The 22,999-nt window shown below is 38.5% G+C and overlaps 1 protein-coding gene across 2 annotated transcripts in view; it reads right to left on the minus strand.

Annotated features, from left to right (window-relative positions):
• The window catches only part of DCDC1 (doublecortin domain containing 1), a 482,101-nt gene that overhangs the window by 152,569 nt on the left and 306,533 nt on the right, over positions 1–22,999 (minus strand). The window contains exon 19 of one of the 2 annotated variants that reach the window (XM_069554648.1): positions 498–1,639. The exons of the other annotated variant lie outside the window; for it this stretch is intronic. Coding sequence (XP_069410749.1) covers positions 1,381–1,639 — 259 coding nt within the window. The 3' untranslated portion in view covers positions 498–1,380. Of the gene's footprint in view, positions 1–497; positions 1,640–22,999 lie in introns of those variants that run through there. 2 annotated transcript variants of the gene reach the window in all.

Below are 22,999 nucleotides of genomic sequence, written 5' to 3' on the forward strand. Positions count from 1 at the left end.
CACTAAGAGTCAGACACGACTGAGCAACTTCACTTTTACTTTTCACTTTCATGCATTGGAGAAGGAAATGGCAACCCACTCCAGTGTTCTTGCCTGGAGAATCCCACGGACAGGGGAGCCTGGTGGGCTGCCGTCCCTGGGGTCGCACAGAGTCGGACACGACTGAAGCAACTTAGCAGCAGCAGCAGCAGCAGAAATAAAATTTATTACATCTATCTGCCAACTCAAAGGTCAATATAAATGATATCTTTCTTTTTAATCCAAGTGACCTCCTAAGGCAAGAATTCAAAAACATTCTCATTATACATTTTACAATCCTGAAATAGAAGTCCTTCTCAAACTGTAAGCAAGATGGGGCAGGGGAGTGGGAAAAAGGTATAGTCTATTTCTTAATTACCATTATAAAAATTATAAGTTGAAAATGGAGATTTTTGTGATTAAAATAAGTGATTCTTCACTTATCAGAAAAGGTATATTTTAGAGTCAGAAGACAGTAGTGATGATGCAAATAATTGTCTGTATTTCACTTGTGGAAGAACCAAAAATAATTTTATGAGCTTTTTACTATACATTAAAAATATAGCTTTAACAAATTCATTGCCTCAGATATGCTATTTTGCTTCTATTCTTCTTTATAACAATAAAATACATTTTGAACTTTGCTTTTTTCTTGAATTTGGGGCTGACATTTATGCTAAACTTCAATGAGAGTTCAGCATATAAATATATTTAAAATACATAATTGATACGGATGTTATGCACTTTTCACTCTAGAAAGTCCAAAGAAGAATTGTTCAGGTTTACACATCCAAAAGAGAAATTTTATTCACATGGTTTCTTTTACAAAGACACACTGACAAAAGGAAGTTTCCTTCCATATTAGATGATAATTTTCATAATATACACAGCCAAACTGGTAAAAGCAAGATCATCGAAATTCTTCTATTTTTACTTCAATTTAAAGTAAAATGATGTGAAACACAGTTATTGTGGTATTGACTTGAAAAAAGAAACATTTTATATACTTGGACCAATAAGTCATGTATACAAATCACTTTTTTTTCTGGCAATTTTCAACTGCTTATCTTTCATAGGATTTCTTATGGCTATTTACATTTTCACTCAGTGAAAATCAATTACCTTCTTGCAATAAGCCTCATTTGCTACCTTTGAGTATAATAGAAACACCATTAGGATGATGACATTACCCAAAAGAAGGGCACCACACAGTTGGTAGACATAAATTAAGGACCCTTTCACATATGCATTAGAAATACTGCTGTGACTGAAATATGCATAAAGTCTGTATCTATTAGAGCTATTAGTGTGTGTGGGTGATGATTTTGAAGGGGGAGGGAAGGACTGGTAGATTGTGATCTACTACTTTGACAAAATTATGTATTTCCTTTTTTGCCCGGTATGTGCCATTGATGCAATAAGCCCGGGCCCCCAGCTGAGCTGCATTTGGAAATGCCACTGAGCATGGTATACGCGCTTCACTTCCCTTTGCTGAAGCAAGACACTGTCAGGAATAGAGTGCATATGTGCCGCCAAGCCCACTCCTCCTCCATCACCCTGACCTCCACGGCTCTGCGGATGTCTGCCTGGGTGAAGCCACCACTCATGCGGAAAACAGCTCCTGCAGATCAATTCATAGGATTTAGGGACATTTAACTTCCATCAAGCCCACATCATCTTATTGGTATTTGAGGACTAACTCATTACTAAACATTAATGGCCATAATATAGAGAGTTGTATATTTCCCAGGAGAAGGGGGGAAAAAACCCAATCTAGAAATTTCCCTCTCTGAGACTAGAAAACAGAAGAAACCACACTTAAAACCTAGTTATTTTTATCTGAGTTTCTGTAAGCTTAAGTAAAACAAAATTATAACATATTGACCCTTAGGGTGTGACTGAAGGTTATGTACCTTTTAAAAAGGTGTTAAGATTATAAATTATAATTTTTCATGAATTATTTTCATAATCATTTATCTTTTATGCTATCTCAAAAATGTAAGAGACACATGAATAGCCCTTTTGAATTTTGAATCATGAACACATGTGAAAGGTTTAGAAGTATAGTAGATGGTAGGAACTAACAGGTTGTCATTTTGGAACCTCAGAAGAATTGGCAAATACTGGAAACACATGTTTTTTAATAGGATAAAAAATTAAAACTTTATTCTCATTAGTGATTTCTCAAATCTATATTATTATGCTTAAAAAAATCTAACTTGGTAATGTTAAAATATCTAAAATCAAAGAGTTATGTATATAATTTACCAAGCATTAGTACAGTCTAATTCTGGATATTATTATACTTTTGTTAAAATGTTTATTGTAATGACCCCAATTTTTTTTTAACATAGTCATATAAGAAAATAATTTAAAAAGCAAAGTGCTGTAAATTTGTCCTGCAGAAGCCACTTTTATCACTTTTTGTAGAAAAGAAACATTTTAGAGCAAAAACCTCCATGTATAATGTAATAATACTATCCCCAGATGACATAATTAAATCAGATATCATATTTGATTAATACAAAGAAAGCAAGAAATGGTGTGAAATTAATTTCACTAATCATTGCATTAATATACATAATTTAAAAGAAAGTTTCTCACCTAAATATTGATCATAAATCTCTGCTGGAATAATAAGCTGAATCTAGAAAGACAATGAAAATCACACTACAGACCCTATAATTCTAAAAAGCTGCTGAATTTTTCTTTTATGTCATCATGGACAAAATAAAATATTGGATCTTATGCTACAGCTGTATTGAAACTTTTAATACAATTTAAATTCTGCAAATAGTATTTTTCTAAGATGCATTTGGGTAAATCAATTGACACAATGATACCATTGTACATAAGCTCAGTTCTACAGAGAAACAACCTATACTAGAGCAGAATTCTGTTACTCAACTCCCCTTGTGCTAGGAATCTGTCATGTGGGATTGAATCCGTATGAAATTTGACTTGCCAAGTCCATCACCTATGTTTTATATGTCCATCAAATAAACAAAGGTCCACAAAGTTCAATATAGGATAAGTATCAGAATGAACAACCAAGAAATATTGCTTCAGATTCAGTTCAGCTCAGTTCAGTCACTCAGTCATGTCCGACTCTTTGCAACTCCATGAATCACAGCACGCCAGGCCTCCTTGTCCATCACAAACTCCCGGAGTTCACTCAGACTCACATCCATCGAGTCAGTGATGCCATCTAGCCATCTCATCCTTGGTCGTCCCCTTCTCCTCCTGCCCCAAATCAGATGCCTCCCAGCATCAGAGTCTTTTCCAATGAGTCACCTCTTCACATGAGCTGGCCAAAGTATTGGAGTTTCAGCTTCAGCATCATTCCCTTCAAAGAAATCCCAGGGCTAATCTCCTTCAGAATGGACTGGTTGGATCTCCTTGCAGTCCAAGGGACTCTCAAGAGTCTTCTCCAACACCACAGTTCAAAAGCATCAATTCTTTGGCGCTCAGCTTTCTTCACAGTCCAACTCTCACATCCATACATGACCACTGGAAAAACCATAGCCTTGACTAGACGGATCTTTGTTGGAAAAGTAGTGTCTCTGCTCTTAAATATACTATCTAGGTTGGTCATAACTTTTCTTCCAAGGAGTAAGCATCTTTTAATGTCATGGCTGCAATCACCATCTGCAGTGATTTTGGAGAAAATAAAGTCTGAAAATGTTCCACTGTTTCCCTATCTATTCCCCATGAAGTGATGGGACCAGACGCCATGATCTTCGTTTTCTGAATGTTGAGCTTTAAGCCAACTTTTTCACTCTCTTATTTCACTTTCATCAAGAGGCTTTTTAGTTCCTCTTCACCTTCTGCCATAAGGGTGGTGTCATCTGCATATCTGAGGTGATTGATATTTCTCCTGACAATCTTGATTCCAGCTTGTGCTTCTTCCAGCCCCGCATTTCTCATGATGTACTCTGCATAGAAGTTAAATAAGCAGGGTGACAATATACAGCCTTGATGTACTCCTTTTCCTATTTGGAACCAGTCTGTTGTTCCATGTCCAGTTCCAACTGTTGCTTCCTGACCTGCATATAGGTTTCTCAAGAGGCAGGTTAGGTGGTCTGGTATTCCCATCTCTTTCAGAATTGTCCACAGTTTATTATGATCCACACAGTCAAAGGCTTTGGCATAGTCAATAAAGCAGAAATAGATGTTTGTTTTTCTGGAACTCTCTTGCTTTTTCCATGATCCAGCAGATGTTGGCAATTTGATCTCTGGTTCCTCTGCCTTTTCTAAAACCAGCTTGAACATCTGGGAGTCCACGGTTCACGTATTACTGGAGCCTGGCTTGGAGAATTTTGAGCATTACTTTATTAGTGTGTGATATGAGTACAATTGCGCAGTAGTTTGATCATTCTTTGGTATTGCCTTTCTTTGGGATTGGAATGAAAACTGACTTTTTCTAGTCCTATGGCCACTGCTGAGTTTTCCAAATTTGCTGGCATATTGAGTGAAGCACTTTCACAGCATCATCTTTCAGGATTTGAAACAGCTCAACTGGAATTCCATCACCTCCACTAGCTTTGTTCGTAGTGATGCTTTCTAAGGCCCACTTGACTTCACATTCCAGAACAACTCAGAAACTACACATTTCAAAAGGCTATAGGTCATAACAAGTGAACAATTAGTTTCCATTAACATTCATATGTGTGATATGGTGTATTTTCATCTTAATTTACCAACTCATGTCTTGTATACCATATTTCTTAATGTTTTTCTAATGAATTCCCTTAAAAGTCGGAGTGCTATGGAAGAAATACATTTTGTAATAGAGAAAAGAAACAAATTAGCACTTCAGACTGCTATAATACAATTATGCCTCAGATGAGTAAAAAATTACATGGGGAAAAATATGAGAGTGTAAACAGTGAAGGTTTAATTGGGGCACTCATATAAACAACAAGAACACAAACAGCAAATGAGTTGAACAGATTTGTTTATAACTCCTCTGCTTGACTGAGAGCAAAACATTTGCTGTTTGTGTTCTTGACTTCTGTGTGCATGGAAAGAAGTTGCTTTGAAGTTGTCTGGACAGTTTTCTTTTTACTTCAGTTAGTGTCACAATGCAGAGTTTAAAGAGCTTACGGGAGGCTAAAATAAACCCCAAATTAAGCCGTGCAAGTAACTCAGGGCAATTATCTTCCTCTTTTTAGATCCAATGTAATAAATTCTCAGGTGGCTCTATGGTAAGAATCTGCCTGCATGGTAGGAGACGGGTTTGATCCTTGGCTTAGGAAGATCCCCTGTAGTAGGAAATAGCAACCCACTCCAATATTCTTGCCTGGAGAATCCCAGGGACAGAGGAGCCTGGTGGGCTGTGTCTATGGGGTCGCACAGAGTCAGACACGACTGAAGCGACTTAGCAGCAGCAGCAGCAGCCAGTATTCTTGCCAGGAAAATTCCATGGACACAGGAACCTGGCAGGCTATATAGTTCATGGGTTCGCAAAAAGAGTAAGACATGACTTAGCGACTAAACCACAAGTCAATTCTCACAATTTAGTGGGTCTTTTATTTTAAAAGGTAGCAGCCCCTGCCCCTCCCCTACCCCTTGGTAAAGAAGACACACCTGGCAGAGGGAGGAGGACATGACTGTTCATCAAACTGGACAGACTGCCCTTCTAGCAATTCCATCCCAGCTGCTTTCGGAGGGACTGCTTCCTCTGTCGCCAGGGTAGAAGTGGTAAATGAGCTAATTGCAGCAGCAATGATTTATGTGTAAGATTGTATGTTGTCTGATAATTGCAGGCACAAAAAATGCCCAAATACAAAGCTGGCCCAAAGACATCTCTTTCAAATGTAGAGAGGTAGAATTTAAACCTTTGTGAAAAGGAAATTCTGGGCAATTTCTTAGAAAAAAAATTTTTGTTTCCACATTCATGTCTTTTAACATCTATTCCATATTCAAGTTCTGAGAAATTCTATGCCCCAGTTGGGAATGGTCCTTTATTATTTGAAAGTTTCCAAAGTTTCATATGTTAAATGAAGGTAGAAAGTTACCTTGGCATTGTGAAATATATTCTGAAAGGAGCTTTTAGTAATGACTACTACTTAATTCTATACTACAGAAAGTCTCCTTGTCCACCTTTCATAGACCCATTTTATATACAGTTGAACCACCTGTCAAGCAGGAGATGCGGCTTTGATCCTTGGGTTGGGAAGACCCTCTGGAGAAGGGAATGGCAACCCACTCCAGTACTCCTGCCTGGAAAATTCTATGGACAGAGGAGCCTGGTGGGCTACAGTCTATGAGATGGCAAAGAGTCAAACACAACTTAGTGACTAAACAACAACAAGACCCTTGAACAACAATGGGTTTGAACTATGCAGGTCCACTTACATGTGAACTTTTTTTTTTCAATAAATACACACCAAGTACTATGCAAGCCATGCTGCTGCTAAGTTGCTTCAGTCGTGTCCGACTCTGTGCGACCCCATAGACAGCAGCCCACCAGGTACGACCCCATAGACAGCAGCCCACTAGGCTCCTCTGTCCCTGGGATTCTCCAGGCAAGAATACTGGAGTGGGTTGCCGTTTCCTTCTCCAGTGCATGAAAGTGAAAAGTGAATGTGAAGTCGCTCAGTCGTGCCCGACTCTTCACAACCCCATGGACTGCAGCCTACCAGGCTCCTCCATCCATGGGATTTTCCAGGCAAGAGTACTGGAGTGGGATGCCATTGCCATAGTTGGTTGAATTTGAAGATGTGGAACCCTGGATATGGAGGGCCAACTGAAAAGCTGTCTTGAGGATTTTCAGCTGTGCTGGGGTTGGCACCTCAAAGCCTTCAGTGTTCAAGGGTCAACTGTACAAAGTAAATGACTCTAAACAACACGCAGTAAGTGAAGAGGGTGATATATAAAAGTACATTTCTGAAGGACATTTTAAGAATCTGAAAAAGTATCCAGAAAATTACAAAATCACAAGGTTAGAACTTTTTGGTAGCTCTCTAGTTTCTCCCTTTGCTTTGTTTCAGAACTATATCTAAGAAATCTCAGAATTTTTAAAGAATCAGCTTTATTTTTCAACTCTTTAAGATAATTTTAGAGTTCACCCTTTATGTTAACATCTTACATAGCCATTTTACAGTTATCAAAACTAAGAAATTAACATCGGTGGCAATACAACTAGCTAAACTAGAGGCTCTACTTGAATTTCACCAGATTTTCCACTAATGCTCCTTTTCTGTTTCAGGATCTAATCCAGGAGATCATGTTGCATTTGGTTATAGTACCTCCTTAGTCTAATCTATGATAGCTGATTAGTACTAATAGTTCTGAAAGAAAGCAAAGAGAGAAACGAGAGAGCTCCAAAAACATTCTAACATTTAGGCTTCAGCAATGCATGAACTGAGAACTTCCAAATATACAAGTTGTATTTTAAAAAGGCAGAGGAACCAGAGCTCAAGTTGCCAATATCTGTTGGATCATATAAAAAGCATGGGAATTTCAGAGAAACATCTACTTCTGCTTCATTGACTATGCTAAAGCCTTTGACTGTGTGGATCACAACAAACTGTGGAAAACTCTTAAGGAGATGGGAATACAAGACCACCTTACCTGCCTCCTAAGAAACGTGTGCAAGTCAAGAAGCAACAGCTAAACCAGACATGGAACAACAGACTGATTTCAAATTGTGAAAGGTGTACGTCAAAGTTGTATACTGTCACCCTGCTTATTTAACTTCTATGCAGAGTTCATCATGAGAAATGCCAGGCTGGATGAATCACAAGCTGGAATCAAGACTGCCAGGAGAAATATCAATAACCCTAAATATGCAGATGACACCACCCTTCTGGTAGAAAGTGAAGAGGAACTAAAGAGCCTCTTGATGAAAGTGAAATTGGAGAGGGGAAAAGCTGGCTTAAAACTCAACATTCAAAAAATGAAGATCATGGCATCCAGTCCCATCACTTCATGGCAAAGAGATGGGGAAACAGTGGAAACAGTGGCAGACTTTATTTTCCTGGACTCCAAAATCACTGCAGATGATGACTGCAGCCATGAAATTAAAAAACACCTGCTCCTTGGAAGAAAAGCTAAGACAAACCTATGTGGTGTAGAACATCACTTCACTGACCAAGGTCTGTCTAGTCAAATCTACGGTTTCTCCAGTAGTCATGTATGGATGTAACTATCCAATGCTTTTGACCTGTGGTGTTTGAGAAGACTCTTGAGAGTGCCTTGCACAGCAAGGAGATCCAATCAGTCCATCCTAAAGGAGTTCAGTCCTGGGTGTTCATTGGAAGGACTGATGCTGAAGCTGAAATTCCAATACTTTGGCTACCTGATGCAAAGAACTGGCTCATTGGAAAAGACCCTGATGCTGGGAAAGATTGAAGGCAAGAAGAAGGGCATGACAGAGGATGAAATGGTTGAATGGCATCACTGACTCAATGGGCATGAGTTTGAGTAAATTCTGGGAGTTGGTGATGGACAGGGAGGCCTGGCGTGCTGCAGTCCATGGTGTTGCAAAGGGTCAGACACGACTAAGTGATTGAACTGAACTGAACTGTGGTGTTGGAGAAGACTCTTGAGAGTCCCTTGGACTCTAAAGAAATCAAGCCAGTCAGTCCTAAATGAAATCAACCCTGAATATTCATTGGAAGGACTGATGCTGAAGCTCCAATACTTTGGCCACCTGATGTGAAGAGCTGACTCAATGGAAAAGTCCCTGATATTGGGAAAGATTGAAGGCAGGAGAAGGGGACAACAGAGGATGAGGTATTTGAATGGCATCATCAGGTCAATGGACATGAGTCTGAGCAAACTCCAGGAGATAGTGATGGACAGGGAAGCCTGGCATGCTGCATTCCTTGATTCACAAAGAGTTGGCACAACTAAGCGACTGAACAACAGTATGTCCTTTTAAGACCCTGACATTTAAAGTAAAGCTAATCAGTAAAATATCCCTCAATTTAGGTTTGTCTTATGTTTTTCTCATGATTAGACTGAGGTAAAGGAGTTAGGAGGAGGAATACTGTGGAAGTTTGTCTCCTCCAATCATTTCAGAAAGTACATGACATTCATATGTCTTACAGCTAATGTCATTAATTTTGATCATTTGATTAAGATGCTATCTGCCAAGTAATTCTTCACTGTAAAATAACTACATTATCCCTTCTAAGTAATAATTATTTAAATATTTATGCTCCTAAAATTTATTTGGAAATATACTATTTTACCTTAAAATTTTACCCACTGACTTTACCCTCTGTTGATGGATCTTGCCTGCAGCAGTTGTTATCCTGTTCTAAAGTCAATTTCCAATTTCTTTCATTCCTTCTACATTTATAATTGATATTCTCTTATAAGGAAGAGTGGTTTCCCCAACATCCTCATTCAATTACTTATTGAGGTATGTATTTGTGTAAGTATGAACTCATGAATATTTATTCTTTGGCTTAGATTTATTCTCTTTCAAAGTTTTCCAACTTTGGCCACTGAGAGCTTTTTCAGATTGTCTCCTGTGCCCTTTCAGCATTCCTCCATTTTATTTTTAAGGCAATTCTTTATTTTCTGACACTAATCAACTCTATTTTAAGTAATCATTTTGAAGTTGCTCTACTCTACCAAAACTGAATATTTCATTTGACAGACTACATATTCCTCTGAGACTAACCTTTTATCTCCTGCTACCTACCGGCATAGCTGGAAGTGACAGACATTTGTTGAACGTGGTTTAACTGAATGCTTGTTTATTCCTGTATGTATTCTGAATTTGAGAAAAGTAAAAACTATTTATCATATTGTTTGTATGTATGTCCTTAAATATATGTTCAATATTAGATCTCTACTCTCTTTTCTCTTTCCATATAATCCTAGTTCCTCTGACCATTACTTCCAGAGATTATTATCAACAGTATTATCATGGTCATCCTTAAAAGCCTCTGCCAAACCTTGATCCACCTATATATCAGTGACAGATTTTATAAAAAGCAAATTAAAAGAGTGTCTGCTCTACCTTTTTCCGACCTAAATCATTCAAAAACATTAATACATAAACACAATGTACTACATGTTTTATGAATCTTCAGCAAAACAAGGATTATAAATTAAAATCAACATGCATTATTTTAGGGGTTTCCCTAATATGATATTAAAGAGTACGGTGTAGAATAGTTTTAGAAAAGAAATAACAGAAGTAGGACAGGTGCCCTTGTACTCCTTAACCCTTAGTTTTCATAACTATTTTAAAATAATGGCTCCAAGTGTTTACTTTCTTGTTTGTTTCATTTTAGCAGAACTCTTTGTTCAGTTAGCGGTTTACTAAGTGTCTATTATGCTCCCAGCACTAACCTAACCATATGGGTAAATTCATATTTAATATCAACTACTATGATCATTAAACAGACCTGAGAAACTGAGAGACAAAGGTAAGTTACTTGTCGAAGATCATGTAAATAACGTTTAGCAAGCATTTAGACTGAAGCACTCGACCGTAGTATCTACCTTGTTAAGCATTCTTAGGCATTACACTGCACTGCCTTTACAGGAGCTCAACATATAAAATGTAGCTACTCTTGATAAAGTAGAGGAGTAGAAATGCTTGCTTAGTCTCCCCTCCAGGCTCACACCCAGCATCCCTGAATCCAGAGGTTCTAAGCAACAATGTTTGAAAACCTAAGTTCTAAGCCAGTTCCTATTAGTCCTCAGGTTTTGACATTCTGAGTTCAAAGTTGGATTCTACTCAGAATGGAACCTGTGCTAAGGCAGCTGGGTAGACTAACTGACAGTTCTATAACTATGCACATGTGGGAGTATGCTGAAAGGGAATAGGAGCCAACTTGGGTTCTAAAACTAGGCCTTTCCAAGAACATCAAGTCTTTTATCCCTTTGATGACTCAGAATTTACCTTACCAAGTGAGCTCGTTATAAACTTAATATTTGTTTGTTTTCCCTCAGTAAACTGCCACATCTTCATAATGAATGGAATTAGCTTGCATCTGAATATTTCTTCCCCTTATCAGGATTATCTCTAATTTAAAAATTTATCTTCCTAGATGTTAATCCTTTCTCATTGCTCATCATGGTTTAAAGATGATTCAGGCAAACATTAGTCTTTTATTTACTGTTTTCTTAGAACAATAGAAAGCAGAAATAAAAATTTGATCCAGTTAGTGAATGTAAATGCACACAGCATTAAACATTAGGCTATCTGATGTGGTATAGGTTATATTTTTTTTCACTTTTTAAGCACCACACATTTTATTTTCTTAATTACTACATATTTAATATCAACTAAAATATATATGATTCCTTAGTGTAATTTCAACTTTTCATTCATGATTCCATGTTTGGAAGTGCCTGCCAAATTCTTAAAAAATAGAACAAGACTCAAGGAGAGGAGTCTGGGATTATGATTTGTTTGGGATATGAATGTCATGAAGTTGAAACCCTGGTTCTCTGGGTCAACTGACAAGTAAAATGCACTGAAGGTCAATTCTGAATCTCATAACAGATTTTTGGAAGAGGAAAGTATCCAAAAATTATTTTGTTTGACCTGTTTCACTTCTGGCCTCTCAGCAGGCTTACCACCTTTTATGTCAATGTGTCCCTGTGGTTAATAGCGCTCTAGGAGTGAAGCGTAGTTGAAGACCCAGATAGTAAATTTGACTCAAATCCTATGTCCTAACCACAGGGCAATTCTCCTGGGGAACAATTCTATTGTGGGAAGTGATTTCCTTTGGATATATCTAAATAGAGGTCTCTCTTTCGATAGAAAGAATAAAAGAACAGAAAGAAGAAAGGAACAAATGAAGGAAAGGCAAGTTTAGAAGCTGAAACTGAAAGAAGTAAAACAATAAGATAAATATTTTTCATATGTCATGTCAATTTTTCCTTAACTTAAATTCATAATTTGAAAAAAATTACTTCAAATGTTGGGCTTCCCAGAAGGCTCAGTGGTAAAGAATCTGCTTGCCAATGCAGGAAACTCAAGGGACCTAGATAAAATCCCTCGGTTGTGAAGATCCCTGGAGAAGGAAATGGCAATCCACTCCAGTATTCTTGCCTGGAAAATTCCAGGGATAGGGGTCACAGAGGCTAACACAACTGAGCACATGTGCACATATGCACTCACACACACACATGCGTGCATGCACACGCACACACACACACACACACACACACAGTCAAATGTTGACATCCTCAACATTACAGTAAGTACTTACTGTGGATATTTAGTTATGTAGTCATTAATACTGGAGATGGCAAAGGCACCCCACTCCAGTACTCTTGCCTGGAAAATCCCATAGACGGAGGAGCCTGGTAGGCTGCAGTCCATGGGGTCGCTAAGAGTCGGACACCACTGAGCGACTTCCCTTTCACTTTTCACTTTCATGCACTGGAGAAGGAAATGGCAACCCACTCCAGTGTTCTTGCCTGGAGAATCCCAGGGATGGGGGAGCTTGGTGGGCTGCCGTCTATGGGGTCACACAGAGTTGGACACAGCTGAAGTGATTTAGCAGCAGTCATTAATACAAACACGATAAAATGCTAAATAAAAAGTTGTGGCCAAAATTATTCTTTTAATTTATTCATCACTCATTAAACCTCTGCTCTATGACAAGCAATGTGCACTATAAGGCTATAGGCTCCAGTGCTTGGTTTACAGAATTTTACATATCAGAGGATTTTTTTTTAAATTTTTGATTTGAAATGACAAAGAACAACAGTCAAAGAAAAATGTGTGAAAACTTTGCTTTAATAGAACGTATGAAAAAGAATGATTTAAGCAGGGCTTTAAGATGTAATAGAAGTTATGGATGTTTTAAAAGGTGATGCACTATTAGTCTGTTTCAGATCCTGACTCTCCCTCTTACTAGTTCTTTGATGTTGTTCCACCCTCTGTCTCTCAGTCACTTGATTTTTAAATTTGGGGTAATCTTAATACCTAAATTCATATGGTAATAAATGGAAAATAGAGTCCTGGCCTGAGACATGGTAAACATTTAATAAATCTTGGTATTGCTTTTAAAGAGACATGGAAAATGAGTCAGGAATTCTAGGTAAATAGCCTTTGAAAATTAACTAAGGTCTCTACAGAACAACACAAAATACAGAAAGTATAAGAAATGATACAATACTCACAAAGATAATAAGTATTCTGCTACAGATTATTTATAGATGCTGACTATTTACACTCTTCTTAAAAAAATAACCAACATATTATTATTAATGATAAGCACTTAAAGCTTCCTGGTTCATGCTACTTGTTTTATAAATATTTGTTAAATTAATAAAACAAGATGATTTAGCCCCATGATTCCTGAGGGATAAGAACAAAGTGAGGTACCTGTTTGTGTTTACCAAGGTGGCAGAAAGAATACAATTAATTGCATTTCGAACAAGGTTATAGTCATTAAAACCAAACCCCAAAGCATGAAGACTCATAACAGACTAATAAAGAGAAAATTTTAACATTGTCAGATCTAAAATAAAGATAAGTCAAGCCATAGCAATAAATAAATTTCAGAAATACATTGAAATAATGTTGGCTGCTTGAAAAGGGGGATATGGTTATAAGATAGTCAAAATTACATTTGATTTAAAAATTAAAATAAAGGACTATAAAAATAGATACGACAGAGTTTTATGTTTTGAGGAAAAACTGCAACTGAAAAATTGATAAATATTACATATTTCCCTAAAATGAAAGTCATTTAACTCATCCAGTCATCCACCTAGCTAGAACAAATTGTTCACATTTTTGTGTTTGTGCAATAGTTCTCAGACTTTAGCTTGCACTATCTGGAGGATACGTTAAGATTGCTGCCCTAGTCACAACCTAGATCTGGGGCCAGACCTAAGAACTCATTTCTAGCAAGGTCCCAGGAGATGCTGATACTGCTGGTCTTGGAATCACTACTATGGTGGAAAGAATAGATTTAACTTTCAAAGCCTAAAGTGCAAATCACAGCTCTACCAGTGATTGATCCTAAAACAACAACCAAATTCTCTGGGCATGATTTTTCTCACAGGAAAAAAGCAGTAGAAACAATAAGTACTCAAAGAACTTTTATGAGATTATAAAAAAAATATACAGAAAGTGCCTAGCATGGAACTGGCACAAAGAATGAACTCATAAATTTGATGAATTTTTATGAGCTGCAGGAGACACAAGAGACAGGGGTTTTATCCCTGGGTCAGGAAGACCATAGAGTAGGAAACAGCAACCCACTGCAGTATTTTTACCTTGAGAATTCCTTGAGCAGAAGAGCCCCAAAGGCCACAATCCACGGGGTTGCAAAGAGTTGGACATGACTGACTAAACACACACAAACACTAATTTCAAACCTAATTTTAACTAGTAACAGTTAAAAGCCCATATATTTTCCACTCAAAGACAAAAAGGAGTTTGTACTAATGTGTGCTAAGTCACTCCAGTCACATCCAACTCTGTGACCTTATGGACTTGTAACCTGGCAGGCTCCTCTGTCCATGGGATTCTCCAGGCAACAATACTGGAGTGGGTTGCATTTCCTGCTCCAGGGGATCTTCCTGACTCAAGGATCGTACTCACAGGCATATTCTTTACCACTTAGCACTTAATCATCAATAACTAGGGGATTGGAGATCAGTCCTGAGTGTCATTAGAAGGACTGATGTTGAAGCTGAAACTCCAATACTTTGGCCACCTGATGCAAAGAGCTGACTCACTGGAAAAGACCCTGATGCTGGGAAAGATTGAGAGCAGGAGGAGAAGGGGACGACAGAGGATGAGATGGCTGGATGTCATCACCGACTCAATGGACATGAGTTTGGGTAAACTCCGGGAGTTGGTGGTGGACAGGGAGGCCTGGCATGCTGCGGTCCATGGGGTTGCAAAGAGTGGGACATGACTGAGCCACTGAACTGAACTGACTAGCCCTTTAAGGCCTCGAACTGAAAGACCTTGGTCCTAAAGTACAAGGTAACCTCACGGTTGATTTTATCAGTTAACCATACTTCAGGAGAAAAATAAACAAAAATATGGTACAAAGGAGAAGGCATCCTGATCCCTGTTTTATTCCAGAGCTCAGACACTATACCAGGAAACAGCTGTGAACTAAAAAATATAGGTCAATAGCATCAAGAAATTGCACCTCCTCTGGAGTTCATGGGATAAAACACAAAGGCACTGTACACATTCAAGTGAATAGGAGAAAATATCTCAATTATGCTTTGCTCAAAGTATTTATAGTATGTTAAAAATCCTAAATAAAACTATAGATTCTGATGCATGTCATAAATGCCAAATTAACAGCTAATCAAGAAAATAGGTAGGCATTTCATTTCAAAATATACTTCAGGATTGAAAAAATAAGACTTCTCATTGAGCATTATTGTTCAGTTGCCCAATCTTGTCCCACTCTTTGTGGGACTGCAGCATGCCAGGCTTCCCTGTCTTTCACCATCTCTCAGAGTTTGCTCAAACTCATGTCCATTGAGTCGATAATGCCATCCAACCATCTTGTCCCCTATCGTCCCCTTCTCCTCCTGGCTTCTATCTTTCCCAGCATCAGGGTCTTTTCCAATAGTTAGCTCTTAGCATCAGGTGGCTGCCGGGAGCCAGCGTGAGGAACTCTGCCCATGGCAAAGGTCACGAGGAAGGAGGCTTGACATATGCAAAGGCGTGACCAAGCCTCAGGAAACCCCCTGTTCCCGAGCATCTACCCCCAAACCAGAGTCTGTTTTATGCTCTCCTCCATAACCGTTTTTCTTGGAGAAGGAGTAAACGTGCAGCTCCAAGGCAATAAAAATTCTTGGGCGTGACAAGAGTGTTTCAGCTTACGGACTTCTGTGAAGGTTATCTAGTCCGCCTGTATAGGTTCGTCCGACCACGTGTGATTGTTTACAGCCTCCCAATCTGAGAGGCACGAGATGTTTTAGACTTACTAAAGGCAAATTCTTTTGGGGAGTTAGAAATTATTAGTATAGTGGGTTGGTTAGGAATTATATTGGTGAAGGGTTTTTCATTTGTTGTGTCAATAATTGCTGCTAATTCCCTGCTCTGGGTGGGACAAGGATGTTTCAGGTCAAACCTCTCTGCTGACAGACTAGCTTGTGTGACAGGATTATCCATATTCCTGCCACTATGCATATGATTGTTTACTACCTCTTAACCATAAACAGCACAGAGAGTTTTGGAGTATTTTGAGAGTCTTAATTAGCATAGGGCTTTTTCTTCTTGTTGAGTCAATGATTGCCGCCAGGCCTCCATATCCTTAAGCACCTGGGAATATATTAATCAATGTATTTGGAATATAGTAAAGGAAATATAGTAGTTTTTGATGTTAGCAATACTAGACTTTTTTTTTTTTTTTGTATATTTAAAGTTTATTTAGATATACGTACATATTTTTATCATTAATACCTATTTCTGTTGCTCTTCATCCCTTCCTCTATTTCTTTCTCTTAATCTTTTTTTTTAATTTAATGAACTTTCTTTTTTTTTTTTTTTTAGTCTCTCCAATACTTGTTATTTTGCATTTTTTTTTTTTAATTTTTAGTTTTTTATTTTTTAAATTTTAAAATCTTTAATTCTTACATGCATTCCCAAACATGAACCCCCCTCCCACCTCCCTCCCCAGAACATCTTTCTGGGTCATCCCCATGCACCAGCCCCAGTTAATGGATTTTCTCTTTTATAATAGATCACTGTGCTTTGTTATAAATCACTGTGTCCTTGTTATGCAAAAACGTAACTTTATCACTATCTTAAGACCAAATAGATCTTAAGGGGAACATTAGTGAAAGGATTTTCATTTGTTGGGCTGATGTTTGCTGCTAAATCTCCATGTTCCCTACCCTTATAATGAATATAACTAGCATATAGGAGAAATAAGCATTAACCTTTAAGCATATAGGAGAAATAAGTATTAACCTTTAAGATTGATCATGTTAACCTTGGGTTAAATAAATTCCTTTCTTGATTGCAACTCACTACACCCTCACCCTATAGGAATGTAACTTTATTTGGAGGGTGGTGCCTGGTTTAAGAAAAAACACCCTTGGAAGAAATAAGTTTTTTGGTTATCAGAAAGAAAGGATCATAAAATGTCAGCAGGTCTCACTCATGGCCAGAAGATGATGTACCTTTTTTATACATTTATGTGAAGCACCTGATTTTGATAAAGGTCAGGACCACTGACTCCCGCGTGACTCTGTATTCATCCCTATGTGTAACAAAAGGTATATAAGCAAACCCAAAAATAAAGACATTGGATCAGTTTCCAGAAAGACTGATTCCCCCATGTCGCTTCTTTCTTGCTCCCGTTTTTCTGGCTGAATTCCCATCTGGAGCATGGATGCTATTCCACGTAATCCAAGTTATTCAGCCTCTTTTTCTCCACTAATCTTCCTACTACACTATTCATTTCTAATCTCTCTATATCTGTGATTAAATATGTATTTTTCCAAAGATGCCGACTCCATCCCCACCTTCGAATCACCCTGGATCCACCGGGGCTGGACCCCCGCAGGTGGCCAAAGTATTGAAGCTTCAGCTTCAGCATCAGTCCTTCCAATGAATATTCAGGGTTGATTTCCTTTACGATTGACTGATTTGATCTCCTTGCAGCATTATCACATGGCAATATTGCATTTAAAGCGCTTGGGGGACTTGGGCTTATGTCATTAGCTTTAATCATTAATTCATTCAACAGTATTTTTTGAGTTGTCTTGTCTATATAGAGAGATATTCCAGGCTCTGAGCATACATGGGTGAAAAGATGGGACAGTCCTTCTCCTCATGCAGCTTATATGTTTAAGTATTGAATATGAAACCAAGCAGAGCCCTGTGGAGCCTTTCCAAGTACAAAGGCCCCCTCAAGTCCCCTGCCACTTGTTTGTAAAGGAGCCAAAGTCTCCCAGCATTCCCTGAGTCACAAAAGAGCAGGTTCAAGATGCTATTCACTAGGACAATAGAGTCACACAATCTTACTGCATTTGATGCGAATATCTGAGTTGTTTCACAAACACTATAACTGCCAACAAAGGGTTTTTCGGGCTAACTGCACAATGACCAGACTGTAGCCATGACAGAAGCTTATCCATCTTGAGCAGTACTGAATATATGGCTAGCACAATTCCAAGAACCAGCCTCAAAACAATGGGATTATCACTATTACTCATAGTGATTTATGGTTACCAAAGAGGATAATGGGGAGGAGTGGGAAGGACAAATTAGGAGATTGGGATTAACATATACACATTCAGTTCAGTTCAGTTCAGTTCAGTCTGAACAAAGCTAGTGGAGGTGATGGAATTCCAGTTGAGCTGTTTCAAATCCTGAAAGATTTCCTCGGTGTGTATGCCCAGAAGTGGGATTGCTGGGTCATAAGGTAGTTCTATTTGCAATTTTTTAAGGAATCTCCACACTGTTCTCCATAGTGGCTGTACTAGTTTGCATTCCCACCAACAGTGTAGGAGGGTTCCCTTTTCTCCACACCCTCTCCAGCATTTATTGCTTGCAGATTTTTGGATGGCAGCCATTCTGACTGGTGTGAAGTGGTACCTCATTGTGGTTTTGATTTGCATTTCTCTAATAATGAGTGATGTTGAGCATCTTTTCATGTGTTTGTTAGCCATCCGTATGTCTTCTTTGGAGAAATGTCTATTTAGTTCTTTGGCCCATTTTTCGATTGGGTCGTTTATTTTTCTGGAATTGAGCTGCATAAGTTGCTTGTATATTTTTGAGATTAGTTGTTTGTCAGTTGCTTCATTTGCTATTATTTTCTCCCATTCAGAAGGCTGTCTTTTCACCTTGCTTATATTTTCCTTTGTTGTGCAGAAGCTTTTAATTTTAATTAGATCCCATTTGTTTATTTTTGCTTTTATTTCCAGAATTCTGGGAGGTGGATCATAGAGGATCCTGCTGTGATTTATGTCTCAGAGTGTTTTGCCTATGTTCTCCTCTAGGAGTTTTATAGTTTCTGATCTAACACATGTACCCCAATGTTCATCGCAGCACTGTTTAGAATAGCCAGGACATGGAAACAACCTAGATGTCCATCAGCAGATGAATGGATAAGAAAGCTGTGGTACATATACACAATGGAGTATTACTCAGCCGTAAAAAAGAATTCATTTGAATCAGTTCTGATGAGATGGATGAAACTGGAGCCGATTATACAGAGTGAAGTAAGCCAGAAAGAAAAACACCAATACAGTATACTAACACATATATATGGAATTTAGGAAGATGGCAATGACGACCCTGTATGCAAGACAGGGAAAGAGACACAGATGTGTATAACGGACTTTTGGACTCAGAGGGAGAGGGAGAGGGTGGGATGATTTGGGAGAATGACATTCTAACATGTATACTATCATGTAAGAATTGAATCGCCAGTCTATGTCTGACGCAGGATGCAGCATGCTTGGGGCTGGTGCATGGGGATGACCCAGAGAGATGTTATGGGGAGGGAGGTGGGAGGGGGGTTCATGTTTGGGAATGCATGTAAGATTTAAAGATTTTAAAATTTAAAAAATAAAAAAATTAAAAAAAAATCCTGAAAGATGATGCTGTGAAAGTGCTGCACTCAATATGCCAGCAAATTTGGAAAACTCAGCAGTGGCCACGGGACTGGAAAAGGTCAGTTTTTATTCCAATCCCAAAGAAAGGCAATGCCAAAGAATGCTCAAACTACTGCACAATTGCACTCATCTCACACGCTAGTAAAGTAACGCTCAAAATTCTCCAAGCCAGGCTTCAGCAATATGTGAACCGTGAACTTCCAGATGTTCAAGCTGGTTTTAGAAAAGGCAGAGGAACCAAAGATCAAATTGCCAACATCCGCTGGATCATGGAAAAAGCAAGAGAGTTCCAGAAAAACATCTATTTCTGCTTTATTGACTATGCCAAAGCCTTTGACTGTGTGGATCACAATAAACTATGAAAAATTCTTCAAGAGATGGGAATACCAGATCACCTCACCTGCCTCTTGAGAAATCTGTATGCAGGTCAGGAAGCAACAGTTAGAACTGGACATGGAACAACAGACTGGTTCCAAATAGGGAAAGGAGTACATCAAGGCTGTATACTGTCACCCTGCTTATTTAACTTCTATGCAGAGTACATCATGAGAAACGCTGGGCTGGAAGAAGCACAAGCCGGAATGAAGATTGCCGGGAGAAATATCAATAACCTCAGATATGCAGATGACACCACCCTTATGGCAGAAAAGTGGAGAGGAACTAAAAAGCCTCTTGATGAAAGTGAAAGAGGAGAGTGAAAAAGCTCAACATTCAGAAAACTATTTTATACTATATATAAAATATATAGTATAATTATAGCTAATTTATAGCATAGGTAACTTTACTCAGTATCTTGTACTAACCTGTAATGGAAAAGAATCTGCAAGAGAATATATATAAATGTGTGTGTGTGTGTGTGTGTGTGTGTGTGTGTGTGTGTGTGTGGCTTCTGTGGCTTAGTCACTAAGTCATGTCCAACTCTTGTGACCCCATGGACTGTGGCCTACCAGCCTCCTCTGTGCACGGGATTTTCTAGGCAAGAATACTGGAGTGGGTTGCAGATTCTTTACTGAATGAGCTATGAGGGAAGCCCCAAATATATATATATAAAGCATATATGTATAACTGAATCACTTTGCTATATACTTGAAACTAATATGACTGTCAGTTAATCACACTTCAATCTTTAAGATGCTAAGTTTCTGGTATATTGTTACTCAACAATAGATAAGTAATACAGGCAGTTATCACTACAGTAGCATGTGACACTGATGTGTTAGGACAACGATTACTCAATTATTTGGACTTGTATGATATAGGGTTGTTGTTTAGTTGCTCAGTCATGTCCAACTCTTTTGTGACCCCATGGACTATAGCCCACCAGGCTCCTCTGTCCAGGGGATTTCCCAGGTAAGAATACTGGAGTGGGTTGCCATTTCCTCCTCCTGGGGATCTTCCTGACCCAGGGATTGAAGCTTCATTTCCTGCATTGACAGGCAGATTCATCATCTGAGCCACTAAGCAGTGGCTCAGAAAGTAAAGAATCTCCTGCAGTGCAGGAGACCATATATATATATATCCATATATATATATCCATATATATATATATATATATATATATATATATATATATCCATATATATATATCCGTATATATCGGAGAAGGCAATGGTACCCCACTCCAGTACTCTTGCCTGGACAATCCCATAGACGGAGGAGCCTGGTAGGCTGCCGTCCATGGGGTCGCGAAGAGTCGGACACCACTGAGCGACGTCCCTTTCACTTTTCACTTTCATGCATTGGAGAAGGAAATGGCAACCCACTCCAGTGTTCTTGCCTGGAGAATCCCAGGGACGGGGGAGCCTGGTGGGCTTCCGTCTATGGGGTCGCACAGAGTCGGACACGACTGAAGCGACTTAGCAGCAGTAGCAGCAGCATCCATATATATATCCATATATATATATATATATATATATATATCTCCATATATATATATATATACGCACATTTAACCTTGGAATAATGAAATATGGCATCCCAGTAAATCACATAAGTATTTTATGACTTGTAAGTATAATCATATGAGACTTATGTCTCACAAACACACACAACACACACACATTTTTCTAAATGTAAAACAGGTTAGCTAATCTCAAATTTAGGAATTTAGTTCTCACTCTTCCTATTCAGAGAAGTTTCTGCTTGTCTGATCCACTTCTTATAAATTATATAAACAGGCAAAGTCCTTCCATCTCTTACAACCGTATTGAATTTGATCCTGTCTTTTTACTCTTATGGGCTAATGGACTCTTCACTTTCTGCCATTAGAGTGGTATCATCTACATATCTGGGATTTTTGATATTTCTCCCAGCAATCTTAATTCCAGGCTGTGATTCATCCAGCCTGGCATTTTGCATTATGTACTCTACTCTGCATATAAGTCAAATAAGCAGGATGACAATTTACAGCTTTCCCAATTTTGAACCAGTTTGTTGCACCACGTGAGATTCTAACTGTTGCTTCTTGACCTGCATACTGACTTCTCAGGAAACAGGTAAGGTGATCTGGTACTCCACCTCTTTAAGAATTTTCCAGTTTGTTGTGATCCACACAGTCAAAGGCTTTACCATAATCAATGAAGCAGAAGAAGATGTTTCTCTGGAATTGGCTTGCTTTTTATGTGATCCAATGAATGTTGGCAATTTGATCTCTGGTTCCTTTGCCTTTTCTAAATTCAGCTTGAACATCTGGAAGTTCTCGGTTCACATACTGTTGAAGCCTGGCTTGAAGGATTCTGAGCATTACCTTGCTAGCATGTGAAAGGAGCACAATCGCAGAGTAGTATGAACATTACTTGGCATTGTCCTTCTTTGGGATTGGAATAAAAACTGACCTTTTTCAGTCCTGTGACCACTGCTAAGTTTTCCAAATTTGCTGGCATATTGAGTGCAGCACTTCCACAGCATCATCTTTTAGGATTTGAAATAGCTCAGCTGGAATTCCATCACCTCCACTGGCTTTGTTTGTAGTAATGCTTCCTAAGGCCCACTTGACTTCACATTCCAGAATGTCTGGCTCTAGGTGAATGACCACATTATCATGGTTGTCTGGGTCATAAAAACCTTTTTTGTATAATTCTGTGTATTCTTGCCACCTCATCTCTATCTCTTCCACTTCTGTTAGGTCCTTGCCATTTCTGTCCTTTATTGTGCCTATCTTTGCATAAAATATTCCCTTGGTATCTCAAGTTTTCTTGAAGAGATCTCTAGTCTTTCCCATTCTATTGTTTTCCTCTATTTCTTTGCATTGTTCACTTAAGAAGGCTTTCTTATCTCTCACTGCTATTCTCTGGAACTCTGCATTCAGTTGGGTATATCTTTCCCTTTCTCCTTTGCCTTTTGACACTCTTTTCTCAGCTACTTGTAAGGCCTCTTCCAGTCACTTTGCCTTTTTGCAAAACAATCACTTTCCTTTTCTTTGGGATGGTTTTGGTCACCACCT

Source organism: Ovis canadensis, chromosome 15, assembly GCF_042477335.2.
Source record: "Ovis canadensis isolate MfBH-ARS-UI-01 breed Bighorn chromosome 15, ARS-UI_OviCan_v2, whole genome shotgun sequence".
In the NCBI taxonomy this organism is placed as follows: Eukaryota; Metazoa; Chordata; class Mammalia; order Artiodactyla; family Bovidae; genus Ovis; species Ovis canadensis.